Consider the following 18,552-nt stretch of genomic DNA (forward strand, 5'->3'; position numbering starts at 1 on the left):
AAATTTACTGAAAAATATTTCGATTTCTAAAATTCAGTATTAAATAAATCATGTTAAAGTTAAATATAATCAAGTCGAATATCAAAAAGTAGAAAGAGAGAGGAAGATACTAAGATTACTATTTTTTTTCTGTACGGAAGTAAAATATTTGAGATCGATACTCGAATCCGATTGATAAATCGGAGCAAGACAGCACTAATGCTTACGAATCTTTAAATGGTAAAGGCAAGGATAAATTGTTTTGGCTCCGCCTTGTAGTAAAACAAATGATCACAAAGATACCGCCTGCTCGTTAAAATCATTCCCGCGAAGGTGGTCTTAGCTTTCCTTTCTTTTTTTTAGGATATTCCTCGTATACGAGGTGTATAATTTTCGATAGAATCAAACTCTAGGAAAGCGTGGTGCGTTGAAATTAATTAGTGATTGAAAAATACAAATAATTTGTGAGCTGGTAAATGATTTAAATCTTTTTAATTCATATTGGAAAGATTATTATTATATGAGATTCCTATGGAAATAATATTTCGAGCTAGATGAATTAAAAGTCCACGATGTATTTTCTTTTCTTTGCAATTTTTCTTTATAATATGTAATTTTTTGATCAATAAATTAATAAAAATTTAAAATTAAAATTTTCTCAGATTTAATTAGGTAACATTCTTTATAGTAATATGCTTGTGTCAAGTTTATTTGATATTGAAAAAAGAGACAATTTTTGCGTTTCCAAATTACTAAAAATTCTACCTTTTCAAGGTAGGAGTAAAAAGAAAATTTTTTGCATTCATTTTATTGCGGACTAAAAACTGCTAATTTCTCTTATTAAACTTTCTTGTAACTTCGATCAGTTGTGAGATATTTGCTCAGATATTTATGGATGGACATGCTGTATATAAAATATATTTTTGTCAAATAAAATCTTTACCTTGATTTCATTCATATAAAGTTGCAAAGCATAAGAGAGATTTTACATATTTGTATATCACGGATTAAAAAAAAAATGTTTGGTTTTAGGAGGAGTTAACGACAATAATTGCTTTCCTTCTTCATTTGGCGGCATCCCCAATGTCGATTGCCGGACTCCTCGTATATCGAGGAAAGAGGAGACTCAAGTTGGAGGCGAAGTAGGAGGAAGTGAAGTAGAGTAGGAGGTACTCCACCACCACCACCGGCTGGCAAATCCTGCAGGACTGCTCCGACGGACACCTGTAAGCACGCAGACTCCCTGCCGAGCCGGACGTACGGTGTACGAGAAAGTTCGAAATGGTCGCAGATCCTGAAGGATCCTGAGGCGTACCGTCGATGCATTTCTCACTCGCGATTTCAACGAAAGTGATGTCTGGTGTCTGTGCGTGTGTTCTACATGCGGTCCCTCATCTCGTCTATTAATACGCTGTTAATCACATTGCTAAAAAAAAAAAGAGAATCTCGTATCTGAAGATGATTTCATTGATCAGTGAAATGTTACTAGGGATTGTTAGATATTATTAAAGACTTATTAAAGATGTAAATCATTAAATACCCGGTTTGATCGCGGCAATTAATAATTTTTGGCTTTTAGAAAAAATGTATTCAATTATGATTAAGAAAAATTTCATCGATAAATAGGTTTGAAGTTTAGTTACGAGGACCGATGCTGCTTCTGCGGATTGCAAGGATCTATCTCTTGTTTCTATAATTTCATGTCTCGTGTGTAATTTACAATTCTATGTAAGCTAATTTTTAACAAACATTTTCTGAAAAAAATTAAAAATCTTTGCATATATTTTGTTTTTTTAAATTTTTATTATTAACTAATTTACAAAATATATAATTTACAAATTTCCATCTCTCCATAAACGAATAGAAAAATTTAATATTTAGCAAAAATTTTCTAAATAATATGTGTTATATACAGAATCAATGATCTTGACAAGGATGTTATAAAGAAGATAAAAAAAGAGACAGTTAAATTTTACAGCAACATTTAAAATGCATTTAAAATGCATTAAAGAGAGTTCTTTTTAAAATCTTCGTTTTTTCCACAAAGAAAGGAAAATATCGTGATTTTTTAATAGCGATAAATTAAATGATGAACGTGACGAAGAAATCTCAAATCTTCGCGAAGCGATTCACGCAGCATCGAGGGATGGCTGACGGTCTTTGAAGACGCGGATAAAAATCGTCTTCGCGATATTCCTGGAACGAGAGCGACGATGTTAAACTTTTAGAATGCGAAACGGGAAAAAATGCGGATAAAGAAGCTAAGCGGTGCTAAAATCTGGTTTCTGCTGCTCGTGTTGGTGGTTCAAGATGGCAGATGTATAAAATGGCTGTGAGTATCTACTGATTTATCTTTATAAATATATTATTCAATTTTGTATTTTGTGTATTGTGTCCGGACATGACTCATCTTACAATAAATTTCTGATAGAATCAATCTTTGCGTTACATGTCTCAATATTCGCGAATTCCAAAATGTTAATCGGATTAGCGCGATTGAGATGAGGGAAACTCATCTTATTATGTATATAAGAATAATCTCCAATCAATTTTTTAAATAAAAATATTGGCCACCGTTAGACATTTATTTCAAATCCCGATTTCTGATTTAATTATTTTTTATTACAATTTAATTTCTTCTGTACACATAAAAATCTAAATCTAAGTTTTAATAACAAAGTTTGATTATTTTATTTTCTCCAATAATATAAAAATAGATATTAGTTTTAAAGAGAGAAGAGAATAAGATATAGATGAAAAATTATGTTATTTAAATATATGTTTAAGATTATTAAAATTATTTATATTTGTAATTGTTAAAAATATATACAAAATTGTAGAAATTCATAACTTTTGCTATATAAAAAATTAATCAAAAAGAAATAAAAATATTAAATTATGTAATTGTAGTAGCGTGCCAAAAATATTTATGCATAATCGTATGTAAATCGTCGTTCTTCAATCATTGAATCAAGCAGAGATATGTGAGAAGTTTCTCTATGATCGGCGAACCCTCGTAATAATGAGTTCCATTTGCGCTCTCACGTTCGCTCGCGGTGGCTCCGAACGAGTTCGAAGATTAATGTAGGTCCGTTAATGAGAAACAAATAGATTAGTGGCCGAGGGAAACGCGCTCGAGAACGCGAGCCGGAGACGTAGCCTCCCACTCTCGATCTTGATCATTATTTTCCTTGGATCAAGAAGATCGGACTAGATTTCGAAGCGATCGACATAAATTTCGTACTCAAATAAGGAATAAAGATATCGTCGATGCCGCTTTATGAGCTGCATAAATAGACAGCGATGCTTCGCATTCGTAATTCATTGCGAATCAATTTTGCGGTCAATATGATTCGCAAATGAAAAGAGGATGATTGCCAGTGCCAGTTTTAGAGATAGCTCGTATCGCGTAGCCAATTTACTGTACTTCTTATTTTTCAGACCAGCCATTTTTAATTATCAGCAGCGATGGTAGAGATACGTGTATATTTGTTTTTTATCACGATTGTTTTAATACAAATTGCTATCTTTAACCATTTTATTGACGAGTTTTTATTTTTCAAGAAAATATTTCTGAATGTTCCTCTCTCTCTCTCTCTCTCTTTCTTTTTAATTTTTTATTTTAGACTTTAGAAGCTTCGGGTGATCTTTAAATGGAACAATTTTTAGATTTGGACTATGATATGGACAAAGTAACCGTGCACAAAGATTGATATAAAAATAAATATTTTAAAATGACTAGAGCAAAGAATTATTAGATCGAAAATGTTTTTGTTAAGATAGTTATTTGTATTTTTTTTTTTATTTCTTCTGTTTAAAATCGTTTCGCAAGTCATTTCTCATTACTCTCTGATTTCTATTAATCATTCCTTCGTCGAGAATAATTTCTTTCATTTGAAATTATGCACGAAGTTGCCTCGTTAACATTTAAAGCTGATGTGGAGACGATCGTCGATTAACCTTCTTTTTCGAGGATTTCTCGGCCTCTGGATATACTTTAATTGTCGTGCGAGATTTGTGGCGAATTTCATCGTCTACGAGAAGGAGAGCGCGAGGTAAAGGCTAAAGGGGAAGAGAGCGGAAAGAGCGGAAACAGAGAGAAGGTTGAGCGGCGGAAGATGATGAATGGCGGAGTGATGGTGCTTTTGCGTGCAAAATTGGAAGTACGGGGGAATATGACGAGGGGAGAGGGGAAATACGTAAGGAAGATGATCGGGGTGCGGCACGAGGATATCCAAGGGGTGGAAGATTAGGGGTTGCCTACAAATCGTGATTTATAAACGACGTTTTCCAAGAACTCGCCCCAAGAACGAAGCCTACGCAGGTCTTCTCTCGCGATTCATTTCTTTATAATTATCGCGGTCGACATTGACGGATAATTTCGAAGAGTGATTCGAATTCTCAGTTTTGTTGCTTTCCGGCGAGCAACCATCGATCCTCCGTTGTCTTAAAACGCCCGGTAGCAATACGGTCGGACGATGATCTTTCTGCATTAAGGAGTATCGCCGGACTTATCGCGCAATTTTTTATTTGGAAATAGTAGAATTTAAACGAAGAATAATGATTGTGGATCTTGAAAGTGAAGCAATAATTTTTCAATAATGAAAAATCAAGAAGTCTTATTGATAGAGATAAAAATAAGAGGAATATAAATAACAGAATTTTGTTTCTTATGAAGACACTTTCATCTTTACATCTCAAGGCACATCATTTTTTTAGTATTTTCTAATCTTCTCGCGATTAAAAAAAAGTAGCAATCTATCCTGAACTGCTGCTATAAATCTATTAATCATCGTCTGGAAGATCGAAGATTGTTGCTCATGACTTGGAGACGACGTTGCGAATAGCATTCTCGCCGAGCAATCTGCAGCTCTTTCAGCGAGATCATCGTGGATATCTTCGTAGAATCGAGGCCAAGGATCGATTTATAATAATTTACTTGCAACGCCCGCAACGAACGCCCGAAGGGTCACGCTGAATCACACGCGAGTTGCTATTTATAAGATCATTCTCTTGACGAGGCGATCTCTACAATGCATCGCTCGTAAATCACGCATTCTTACTTAACGCGAGTTAGAGAGCAGCGGTATTATACCGCCGGTATTATAGCGTTAAACTCGCATCCTACGCAAGGAGATCCTAACTCGCTCGTCTCGTTAATTCGTCATTCGAGGGATACGAATGTCGAAGGGATTATAAACAAATTGGACGTTAATTCCGAAACAAGTTGGGTTAATTAATAAAGTATCACTCTACACGATTTCTTAAGATTAAAGTAAAGAAAACGTTAATAGGATTCGTGTGAACAGATACATAATTATGATGTGATTCAATTTTGAGATATCGTCTCTTGTTTGATAATGTTATAAATACATCGTTATGCATTTCCCCTTTTTTTCAGTTAGTAGTTAATGTACCGTGAATGCGAATTCGTTATATCCGATCGCTCGTGATTTCATAATAATACGAATCGATTTCATTCCCTCTCTCGTCTTTTCAGATACGCCTTTAAACAGTTCCTCCTCTTTTCAATCCCTCCGATCGGACAATTCCGTAGGCGCTCGCGCCTATTATCGGTCTCATAAAAATCACGCTTTACGATTCTACCGGTCAAAATGAATTTCGAAAGTGCAGCTGGTCCATACGCAGTTTCGAAATATACATATATTGCGATCTTTCTTTTTTTTTTTTTTCAAAGAAACTGCCGTGCATTTTCATAAGAATGTCCGCCACGAGCGTCCGTAAAGTTCCTTCTGTCGCGAGATTCTCGCGCGTAAAACGAAATGGTCAACGGTATACAAATCAAATTATTTAAAATGATAATATACACGCGATAACATTACTATTCCCCTGTATGCGATAGCGATCATCTAAATGGAAATTCCAAATGGGAAATCAAGGATAATGTCGTCGTTCAAGTTTTATGTTAAAAAAATTATTTCGCAGGTATAATATATCCGAACCGGAACAATTTCAGAAAAACATATTCTTCAACGAAACGGATTTTTTTTTTTTTTTTTTTGAAAGAAAGTGGATGTTGCCATCGTTGAATCGTTTCGAAATCCCGTGAGAAGCGAAACGAAAGGCGCAGCTTCGATGGATGCTCGTCAGTAGCATTATACTCGGCATCCCGCAGGGTGGCACGATATTATACGTCAAAGAGTAAGAAGGAAACATTAGAGCTACCTATAACGAAGGTAGTTATTGAACAATACGAACGCGATCGCGAAATGACGAGAGAGTTGGCCGTAAGCTACTCACGCACGCGTGTAATATTCATATTTTGTAAATTATTAGCTGCGTTACAATGGGGGCAATTATCATATCGCAAAGCACTCCGTAAATCACTTTGTCTGTTTCTATCCTGGCGTTTCACCTTCCATCGAGATCTATATAGATCTTTCTCTAACGAGCTTCAGTTTATTATTCTACGAGATATCTATCTTAGATAAATTATTCATATCTTATATAGAGTATTTATCGTGCGTCATTACATTATTCGCTAATCAACTCTAAGATGATTAATGTAATATTGCAAAATTCTAATGTTATTCTATACAATAATCGACTAATTTTATATTATTATTAAATATTATTTTTTTTCTTGTTTACGTAAAAATCCTTTATTTGCAGATGAATTATTATCAATGTTTGGAATGTTAATTATCTTGTGTGCATAGCATTGTGCATAGCACAATCTTCGAAATTAATCAGAAGTAAACTATCACTTTAAGCATCGTGATTGGCTCGATGGTACGCATTGCCGCTGATAATTAATTATCTGACACACGAGTAGGCAAGTAGTCGCACATTCGTCTTGAGAGAGCGACTCATAAATTACTTTATGCGCAAAGCTACGGGCTGAGCAATACATAACGCAGCTGAAAATTGTGCTTATGTCACTTATAGAAGTGGCTTGTATTTTACTGTATGCAAGTGGCATCAGTTGCTGATTAAATATATTTTGCATTTAACTTTTTCAAGATAATTTATCTTATTAAATTTCATTTAATTACTTACAATTTAATTTAATTTATGGTAGATCTAAAAAAAATATACCAAAAGTCCAACGATATTCGCGATGAAGATTATCAATATGTCAATTAAATTGTAATACAATTGATCGGAAGATAAACAAAATAAAATGAAAAGAATATGGAATATATTTTTTTCTCATCGATTGCATAATCTTCATAAAGAAGAATCTAGGTATAAATGTTATTAAAAAATTAGTTTATATAAAAGTTTGACATTATCGATCAATTACGTTCAATTACGTTTATTTCTATGTAAGCTGATCATATGAGATAAAATATATTTATCACACACCAGAAATTCGCGTAATTGCGCTGAAGCTGCATTTATTGTGGCTAATTGAAATGGTTGTCCGTTTGACAAATGTTGCTTGCTATGATATGAATTACGTAACAATGCGGAACTAATTCGAATATGCATGATACATCGATTATATATTGTTAGCATGTATTGTGATATGATTTATTAAAATGAGATATATGACACGTGATAATTGCTAATAGGAATCGATAAATAGAGCGTTAAAGAGATGTTGTCCGAAAGTAAACATTTTTTCAACGTATATGAAAAACAACATAATTTTCAAAATAATTATACTTAAATAAATAATTATATTAAATTTTGTTATATATTAAACCATATATTGTGTGTCTAAAATGTGTTTAAAATCATAATTAGAATCTAGACGAAAATATCTGGTTACGCTTTCTAATTTTCAAGTAATTATCTTTTGAGCTGTCGCTTATCATTATTCCGTTATTACTTCCGACAAAAAGATCAAAATGCTGTTGTTAGAAAGCATGCTCTAATCATAGCTTGATTAATCGTAAAAATTTGATACGTACATTCTAGTGGTTAAATCAATCAACATTTAATTATTCATTACATGCGTGTTAACTTTGCTAGCAATATTAAACCACTTGTTACCTGTCAACACACACTGCTTAAAGTAAACACATAATTGTATTTAAAACTCTATTAAACATCAATCAAACAGGAAAAGTGACAAAGATTGCTTTTATTTCTTCTTTCTCTTTCGCATATATATGGACATTTATCTTTCCTTAAAAAATTATGTAATTGTATTAAAGTTATCACGCTTAAATAATCTAAATATATTTATTTATAGAAAAAAAAAATATATATATATATATATATTGTATATGATGCTATACGAATACAGCAGAACATACCTTTTTATTTTTGATTTATATGAGTACTTAACGCAAAAATTTTGCTGTGGAAAAAACAATGTTATAATCCACATCAATGGTCGAATCTGTTTATACACAGATCAGTTGAATTTAATTTTTCCTTTGCATTTATTTGTGATTAAGATGTAAATCCGATAATTAACCCTCAATTGATTATAATACAAGACACGACATATTACATTTATTATTTTGTCAACGGGTTAAGATTCTCCTCATTAATACAGATCAGATCGCCGAAATAATCATCGCGGATTGACGTTTTAATGAACTGATAATTTTGATCGAGTATTTATGATTCGTAATGAATAAACATCGTGAAAGTTCTTAGATCGTTTCGGGTAAGAATGTTTCCACCATATCGTTGCTTTTATTTTTTTTTTATTTTTTTTTGCGACACGCAAATGATTCGAGACGCGCGAACTCAAGAATTGCGAAGCTTTGGCGCCCTTCATGCGTGCGGCTTTAACGAGCCATGCGTGCGAAGAATGCACGCGCGAAATGCTCGTAAAGAGACGTAAGAGAGATATAATCTTTTACTGCCATCCTTATAGAATATTTCTCGTTTTTCGCCGAGCGAAATGTACTTTGTCGCGCAGTATCGAACATCGCGCAATCAGTGAAAGTTTATTTATTTCAGAGAAAACTGCAAATTCGATATTATCTAAAATAAATGTCACAACAGTGTAGGATAGAAATATAACGATAAAAAAAAACGAAAAATTTACATTTGATATTAATGAGAAGACAAAAAAAGAAAGATAGATTTATCGGCTCGGAAAGTCTAACGTCATTTACGCGAATGTTATAAGTTTTTATGCAAAGCGTATCGTGTTCTCGCGTGGGTTGTAATGCAATGTGAATGCACGCTCGCGAACGTTTACGTGGAAATTATATTCCTGAGTCGAATCATAACCGCAGCGAATCTCTCGACAAAATGTCATCGAGAGGAAAGGAGAAGCAAGTTGGCTCGAGCTTGCAGCAACAGCCAGCATGAACGGCGGTGGCGAGGATGGTAATAATGAATTAGAGAGTCCTGGGCTCTTTTGATAGGGTAATTTCAAGGGTAGGCTCCGTGACACGGGGTTGGCGATTCGGCCATTTCCCAGGGTTGTTACGTCTAGACGCGGTTCGGCGACCGCGTGCACGGGTCATTTCGACTTTCAGGTGTCCGTAATTATTATCCCCCGTATACGCTCTCGCGCGTTACGAACTGAGATTTAGAGCCGCGCGGCATTCAACCCGCGGCGCTTAAAGGCGAGCCCTTTTCAGCCTCTCGCGCCCTATAATTTTCGAAATTTACCCCCTGATTTACGGCACGGCGCGGTTCGTACCGGTATTGGAGAGGTGAATCGCTCACGGCTGTCGGCCCTTCGACGATCATTCGTCCGACAGAGTCGTACACGCCGAGTGTTTCACCCCCGATTTCTACGCTCGCGTGTTCTAAAGTGTTAAAGAGGCAAGGGAGAAATAAGATCCTTCAGTGCTAGAACTTATTAAGAGCGTCTATCGTTGAATTCTCAATTGCATAAAACAATTCTGGATCTTTATTATAATACATTGCAAGTAGCAATATATTTATAAAAACAACATCTATGTTTTTACGAGTATCTTTATTTCAGATTTTATAATTTTAATTTTAACGAGATATTTTTTCATACACACGCACTTGAGATCGAATATATTTAAATTCAATTTTGTACGTAATGATAAAATATAAACGCGTGCGGCCACCAATAAAGTGCGTTATTTTTCTAAATTGAGAATTACATAAAATCGCATATTTAGATGGATCAATCGAGAATCATTGTGTTTAGCGGTCTCGGTCGCACCGGCGATACGCAGGATACGTGGACCAGAGAGGCGTGCACCAGCGCGAAGAGTGCGGGTCTGTTGGAAAGGAAGCAAGCGAGAGCCTGCAGAGCTACGCCGGATGTGATGCCCAGTTTAGTTCAAGCCGCCAAAGATACATCTATAGTATGCCAACAGGCGTTCCGACATCGCAGATGGAATTGTAGCAGCATCGAACGCGCGCCTGACTACACGCCCGAATTGCTTACAGGTTTGTGCTACAATAAATATCACGTTGCTCGAAAATCTTTCAAACATTCTAATTGAATATATTACGAGATGTCCCTCTAATCTTTTTCAAGAAATACAATTAATAACTGAAAAGTAATTGAATTAATAATTGCAACAAATTTTATTTAATGTATTTTTTTTTAGAAATATCTTCCGCTGAATCTATCATAAAAAAAATTTACGATAGGGGAGAAATAAACTGGATATTAGATTTCTCTCTTTCTTAAAAATTAGCGATTTTAGAGTTCATGAAAAATATAAATTATTTAAAAAAAAAAAAAAAAAAAAAATACGTCGTAAAAATCTTTTAATATTATTAATAACATTGCGACATGTTTTATGTTAATATAAAATGTAAAGATCATAATTATTATATATCAGACTATGTAATAGTCATATTATTATGCGTCAATATTTTACGTATAATAAATTTATAATCAGTAATTTTACGGGACAGAGGGATGCGAAAGTCGATGAAGATTCCGTGGAAACGTATCGAATATCCTTTGAGAGATTTCCGACGTAAATAGGAAGCGCCTGGCAGGCGCGCCTCAATTAGCGATCATTAACAAACCGTAGCTCCCTCGGTCTTCATCCTCTTGCCTCGTGACCGGCCTCCGTCGGATTAATCGCTCGCGTTTCACGATGATTATATTGTAAATAAAAGTGTGCCCGGAGAAATATCGAGATATCTTCCGTTAATGAGAAAACCGAGAAGCGCCAATGAGAGATATATCACGACCACGCGAACGTAATGTTCGCCGTTGTATTTTTTATTTTCGACAGTACAGTATAATCGGTTTTTTTTTTTCATTCATGTCAATTGATAAAGGAAAGACTACTAAATGTAATTTTTAATTTGAGAAGATTAAAATAAAATTTAATTCGACACTGTCACGATGGTATATTAAATGTAATCCGGATGCAATTAATAAATTAAATTATCAAAATTGAAATTCGAAAACTATTATGGCAATGATAATTATTTTCATAATACACGTGTTGTTTTAACAAATAGTAGTATCAGTTTTATAAATCGCGTTAACAAGACGCGCAAATATATTTTTCTATATATAAATAACAATGTTTAATATATAATTTTATTTTCTTGCGAGTACAGAGTGCACTGGTTCCATTGGTGCATCGGTATATAAAAGAAAACAGATTGTTTTATACACGTGTCTTTACTTTCACGTACATTTATTATAGGAACGAGGGAGCAAGCTTTCGTCTACGCGATGTCGGCTGCTGCTGCAGTTTGGCGACTTGCAAGAGGATGCGCTTTAGGGAGCCTCGCGGCTTGTTCCTGCGCGACTCCGCCACGAAGAGAGCCGCCTTCACCCTCGGCGCTTATGTCGCCGTCGTCTTTCACCACCATGTCCGTCTCCTTCGACACGTTGTCCGTAAGGAATTCTTTTAAATGGGGCGGCTGCGGTGACGACGTGAGATCCGCCTCGAGGATGGCGAAGCGGTTTCTTCAAGGCGCGACGCCGCTCGGCACCGGCGCAACCGCCAAGTTCATGCACGCTGTCAATATGCATAACAACAGGGCGGGTCGAAGGGTGAATATTCGCGACGGAAGGATAAAAATGTTAAAACAGATGTAGAGAAAAATTTCGGCGAGTTCTACCGAGAGAATTTTCAAAGTCTCATCATTTAAATATCTTGAGAAGGATACATCTCAAGTCGAGATGAAATTAATTGAGTAATAAGATTTCGTTATCTATTGGTATTCTCGAAGAGATTCATAATTAATGTTTCCCGTACGACAGGCGGTCGAGCAATCCTTGACTCTGGAGTGCAAGTGCCACGGGGTGTCGGGATCCTGCAGCGTGCGTACCTGCTGGCGCGGTCTGGGCGCATCGGGACCATCCGCCGCCGGAAGTCGTTTGCTTCGCAGATACGCCACCGCGGCTGAAGTCAGACCGAGATCCGGCGGTAGACTACCGCCTTTATATCATCACGACAATCTGCTGTACACCATCAAGAGTCCGGACTACTGTCTGCCGGATAAAAAGAGGGGCAGCCTCGGCACGATTGGCAGGTTAGACGGATCATTATTTCATGTAACGTGTAAATTATATCTGATCACGTATAATGGTAATAATTATAAAGGATAAATTATCAAAGATGGAATACCTAAATATATCTCTCTGAGATTTCTTGAAGATACAGAAGGGTGCGTAGAAGAATATTGACGATAGTAATAATGTGTTTGAATATATTATATATTCAAGATACTAATAATTTCTCAATTTTTATGCTTATTAAGAAATACAAAAGATAATCGCGTGTTGTTTCAAAATTCCGTGATCACGGAGACGCCATCCTCTTTAAAATGGTTAGCTTTTCAGAATAGAAATTGTTAGAGTTCATAAAACGGTTTAACGTTGGCTCGTTAAAATATTTAGTTTATAAACTCAAGACTTCGTAAGCGTACTATAAATTGTAATGTCTCTCGATATTAACCGCGTAAAAGGACTCCAATCGTATTTTAATGGCCGGCAACGCGAAGAAAAAAGGAATATTTATTAAATTCTATTCCGCGAAACGCGATTTTTTTATACGATTACCGTCTGTTAATAAAAGGAAAAAAGCGAGATAAACTCACTTCTAACATCGTCGATTATTGCGTTAATTAATCGTACGATATTACGTACGCTATATTATATTATAAACGTCAAAAATATAAGTTCGTTTTAATATATGCATTTAATATATTAAAACATAGCGATGTTTCTCGTTAAAAATAAAAATTATTCTCTCTTACAATGTCTAAGCGCGAAATAAGCTTACGAACGATTGGAAAAGGAGAGTGTGTGTCAAGAGATTATTATGTTAATGTTGTAGAGATCCTTCTCCTGGCCTTTCTCGGTCCTTAAAAAAAAAAAAAAAAAAAAAAAAAAAAAGCGCGAAAGACTTGGTAGGCAGAAGAGAGGTATGTCATGGTGGCTTCGTAAAGTGAAGGACGAGCATGAAGGGAGAGAAAGATATGAAGACTGCAGCCGATCCACTTTTTTCGGTAGCCGCGGACTGGAGAGCCTCCTTCCTTTCTCGACCACAGTAGTTATTTTCGCGATAGGTCATTAACTTTTCTCGAAAACACATTTGAGAGGCTAATTATAATCTTTGGTGATGAATTCTTTGTTTGATTGAACAGTAAAAAATATTGAAATTGAAATATTGAATATTGAAATATTCTCTATGATTTCTCTTACGAAATTTCGTTAATGCGTGATCTTGGTATGCGAAAAGACACCGTTTCCTGATAGCGAGCTCGTGTGATTTTATCGCATGCGTTTTTCTAGCTAGTAATCCGGGTTATGAGCTGGCGGTGTAAAAGTGCGACGAAAGACCATTAGCACCGCTATAACGCGGCTCTTATGAGTCATCCGGTCACTGCTGGTGACTTGCGGTTTCTTTTTTAGCTTATACCCATCTTCCAATTGCAAACGAAGTATCCTAATAATCATTATTTCAAAATAATACTTCCAGTGTGAAGATTTCTCCAGATATCATTTTACAACTTACAAGCCTCCTCAAGCTATTCCCATGAAAAATTGGCTCGAATGTTGTTACGATAACTAGTTTCGCTTCAGTAACCTCTTCGTTCCTTCTTTTTATGTTAATATTCTTTGCTTTAAATATAAAACATAAACCTTATAAAAGTTGTTAATTTTTATCTAATCAAAAATTGTTTTGTTTTTGACAAGAAACATCATATGCATATTAGATTCATATATTAACGAATACTTATATTTTTGAGGATTGTAAATAATATCGCGCGATTAATTAACGCAATAATCAACGGCGCAAGAAGCGAATTCATCTTTCATCCCGTTTTTCCTTTCGTTAAATAATAATTATTATTTCAACATTAATTCTTAATGGCATGTTCAACTTACCCAATCGTTCCCTTTAAGATTCTAATTTGTCGGTTGCTTATTGTTAGATGAGCACGATCTTTTTGTAAAATGATCATCAGTTTTTTGTCTCGTTTTCTTGTTATATCGATCGGAAATATCTAATCGTATCAGGTACTAATAAAATATTTCGTCTATCCTATTCAACTCCTTACAGTCTCCGGACAACAAAAATGCCTAGCCACTCGCAACAAATTCCTCCGCTTCGATTAGTTATCTTCGACATTAGCCAGAGAGTCAGGCTTATTTATGTGACCGCATCGGTAATTACGCACGAGGCGAGAATAAGAGAAGACGTCCCAAAGAGATAGGGCGCCCTATCATCTCGACGATGACGACACTCGGTCCGAACCTGTTCTCGAAATCGAATGAATACGCCTGTTTTACGATGCCGAATACCGTTACGACTGCCCATTCACAGTCTTGTTTCCGGTTTTTTAGGCTGAAAGGTGCTAACGTTAATTTTCGCTACGTGTCGTTTCGCGAGCTAGTGCTACTGTTCGGAGAGCGCTTTTAACGACGTTACTTTATGACCTCTCGAAAAGCCGTTGCAAGGTAGGGTTTCCTCATAAAGGGTCCACATCATCCTTTAGTCATGGATTGTTTAATAAACACGAAACAAATTTCTTTTTAAATTAAATTGGATATCAAGTCGTGACATTTAATATATTTTTCTTATTTTTTAATAATTATTATATAAATATTACGTATAACTGTAAAAAATTATATAAAATATTCCTAAATCATATTATATTACATATAGAATTTTGTTTGAATCATCCTGCGTAAGAAACATTTGCTAATTCATCATAAGCATGAAAGAAAGATGCAAGTCGCATCCGGTTTAGCGAGAAGAACGGCTTTTTGTAATATACGATGATTGCATTTGCTACGGATTTTCCGCCAGCAGAGAGGATAGTTCTTTATCCCAAATTATTTACGCTTTGTTCCGCGTGAATTAACATCACCCACGGCATTCCAAGAATGATGACGTTCTGTAAGGCGAAGAAAGTACCGGATGCACGCGGTGGATCCGGTGAATTCTTTGTCTTATTTTATTCGATCCATAAATCGCCGAAGCTTATTATTTGTACTTTGCGTGTTTTATACATTACGAAAAACGTGTGAATGGATGTTGATATAAATTACATATCGGATGTCACGATATTTTCTTGCTACAATGACCATGCTACAAGCCCATATTCCCGCCGTATATTTAATTTTAATTTAATTTTAATTTAATTTTAATTTAATTTTAATTTAATTTAAAAATGAAGGATTTTTCCCATAGTTCTAAATAATAAGTTTATGAAGTACTTTTATCTCCTGATTCTAAATAAAGCGTATTACATGTGTTAAAAAATGAGGATAAAAACTGGATTTAATTAACATAAAATAATCTTTTTCTTTTAACAATGATTTTACAAGAGATGAAATAACACATACCTTTTTTTGGACTTTATAGAACTTCATCAATTATCAACAAGCTTTGATTCATTAATGAGCATGCCAACTCTCTATTCATTCGATTGGTCAATATATTATCTTAGCCTATTTAGCTCGGATATTAGTTTCTTTTCATGCAAACACGATTTCACGTATCAATTTTGAGGCGAGATTTATCGGCGATGCGAATCATCGAGCGTTTCCATGACCCGTGAGGAATTTCTCTCATTCTTAAAAGATCTAAAAACGAAATTCGATAATTTTCGAGGCGATTCGTGAACTGAATTAATCCGATTCGTTTCTTTCGCCGATATTTCACTCGCCATTATAGTGTCAGATTGTTTGGGCACCACTGACTCGCCTCGCCAGTTTGTAGCTTACAACCCAATAATTAGAAGCCCGCTTATAATTATACCAAATAGGCGTGGCGAATATTTATCACGCGGGACGCTTTCGATCGTTCCATGTACGACGAAACAGATTTTTCATGATTCTTTTTTCTTGACACCGTGTATCCGCGTAATCTACGCGGATAGTCTCGTCTGCGCAAAGTGAACATCTTTACAGCATATCAGGTAGGCATCATGCAAATCGATTAATAATAGAGTCCGAGAAGTCTTACCAAAGTAACCGGAGACAGTTTCGATTATTAAAATTATATAGTTCTCTGCTTCTCCCTTTACGGATCATTATAAGTAATTTCTAGAGAAATATTACGAATCGTAGGATGAATAATCTATAATATTACTCATCCGTTCATGTAATATCCGGTAAATGCGATTATATTCGTGGAATAATTGTGCGAATAATAAAAAAAAAAAGTTAATTATTGCTAAAAATACTATACTGAAAAATAATTTAAACAAATATAAATATTCTTACTTTATATATACGAGCTTTTTTTTAATTCTTTGTGTATTTAATCTAATCTAACTGTTTTTAAACTGTTTTATATTATTTAGAACAAAAAAATATAATATTAAAAATCCAAAGTAAAAAATGTTGGCAGTATGGCAGTATGATAATACAATGATTACAAATTATTAATTTTTGGATTTTACCTCCCTTTCTCTTTTCCCGTAATACATATTACGTTACTCTCTATTAATATTATTATAGATTTATATTGTATATATCAAAAATTTCTGTGGGGAACTAGTAATTTAGAAATTATTATTTCTAAATATTTGTAGCGAGAATGATAAAAAATATATAAAAAAAATTTTACAGACAATGTAATGGCAGCAGCTCTGGTTACGAGGGCTGCGAATACCTTTGCTGCGGACGTGGTCACGTTACCAGGACCGAGAACATCCTGGAGAGATGCGACTGCAAGTACATCAGTTGCTGTTACGTAAGGTGCAAGACGTGCAGACGGATCATACAAACGTATGAGTGTAATTAAAGATACGATGCGGATTCGGGACAATTATTATATACGATCGGGATGAACGCAGCCTTAATCCGCTCGAAGGAGAAGAAACGCCGAAGGGGTTAACGATGGAATTAGATCCACATGCGCGCGCGTCACATGTAACACAATCTATTCGATTTATAAACTATATAAACTAAGATCAAATTAATTCTACGAGAGATGAGCGCGGATGTGAAAGTTGCATCTCGAGTGAGATTCACGTATTCGGCGGCGAGTGAAAACCTGATCTCGCGCGCGGATAAGAAAAACGCAGCGCTAATTATTTAGGCGATAAATTATTTATCGTGAATATATAACTCATGACAGTACGTAATACAGGAGTTATTTATACTATGCTATATATTTGCTATTTATTCAATGTATGTGCGTGTGCATACGTATGTGTATATGCGTGTGTGTGTGTGTGTGTGTATGTATATCGTGGAAATCCTATGTTTGCATATTCATCGCACCGCGATGATAATCCGTTTGCCTCTCGATAATCGCGGAATTAATGTAAATTGCGTCACGAAGGTATCGTCGTAGATATTTTGAGACTTAAACGAGCAATGTACATAGAATGCTCGAATTCAATGTAACCTACATCCTGCAATATATCTTGCTTACAAATGGCATCTCAATCTTATTCAATCTCGTTATCCGCCAAACGAAAATAACTCGCATAAATCACGATGGAATTTACAATTCGATACTATTTAATTAGATATATGACAAGATTCAATTTTCATGGAAATTCATGCGTGAATATAAATGATTCGACAACAAACTTTCAAATTCGATTTATCGCCGGAAAAAAGATCCTTTTCTCTTTTGCATGATATGATTGTCAGGAAAGTAGTTTATTGATCAGATGGAATAACAAAGCTATTTATATTGTATTGTATTAAATTAAATATACATCACGTTTGTCGGAATGCATGTGGATGATACAGTAAACATAACGATATCTTCTCGCGATTTTAACCAAATTTCATAAACATTTCATGGATACTTGAGATTATTATTATAAGAGACAATAATCGAAAAATTTCGATAAATATTGTACAACTTCGAGATTCGCTTTTTCCTCTACACTTTCTATTGTATAAATCACCAAATAAAAATTCCATATCTGTGTATAATCAAGTATCATTAAGATAATTTATTTTACACAGTCTCTCTGATTCTTTCTAAATTAATTTCCTCAACATTTTCTTTATAGCAGCATTAATTAATAAAAGCTATTTTTATTAATGCTATTCTAAATAATATTCAATAAATTTAAAAAGATTTCCATACTTATATATATTTAGAAGTTAGGGTAGTAATAACTTGTAAAAATAGCGTGAAATTATGATCTTCGCGTATAGATCGCATAATATTATCGCGTACAATCTCTCTAGTAGATATTTGCAAATTATTATTATTGTATATCGAATAGATTTATTAGTGTAAAAATCTT

At 34.8% G+C, this 18,552-nt stretch overlaps 1 protein-coding gene across 1 annotated transcript; it reads left to right on the forward strand.

Moving 5' to 3' along the window:
• Nucleotides 1–2,225: 2,225 nt before the first annotated feature.
• On the forward strand, nt 2,226–17,223 carry LOC138935641 (protein Wnt-11b). The gene is made up of 5 exons (XM_070300362.1): nt 2,226–2,311; nt 10,043–10,287; nt 11,517–11,869; nt 12,080–12,351; nt 16,907–17,223. Exons 1-5 carry the CDS (start codon nt 2,226–2,228, stop codon nt 17,079–17,081), a joined length of 1,131 nt encoding a protein of 376 aa, XP_070156463.1. The 3' UTR covers nt 17,082–17,223.
• The last annotated feature ends 1,329 nt before the right edge of the window (nt 17,224–18,552 follow it).

Source organism: Polyergus mexicanus, unplaced genomic scaffold (assembly GCF_030449975.1).
Source record: "Polyergus mexicanus isolate NDT 795.1 unplaced genomic scaffold, iyPolMexi1.0 SCAF_8, whole genome shotgun sequence".
Lineage (NCBI taxonomy): Eukaryota > Metazoa > Arthropoda > Insecta > Hymenoptera > Formicidae > Polyergus > Polyergus mexicanus.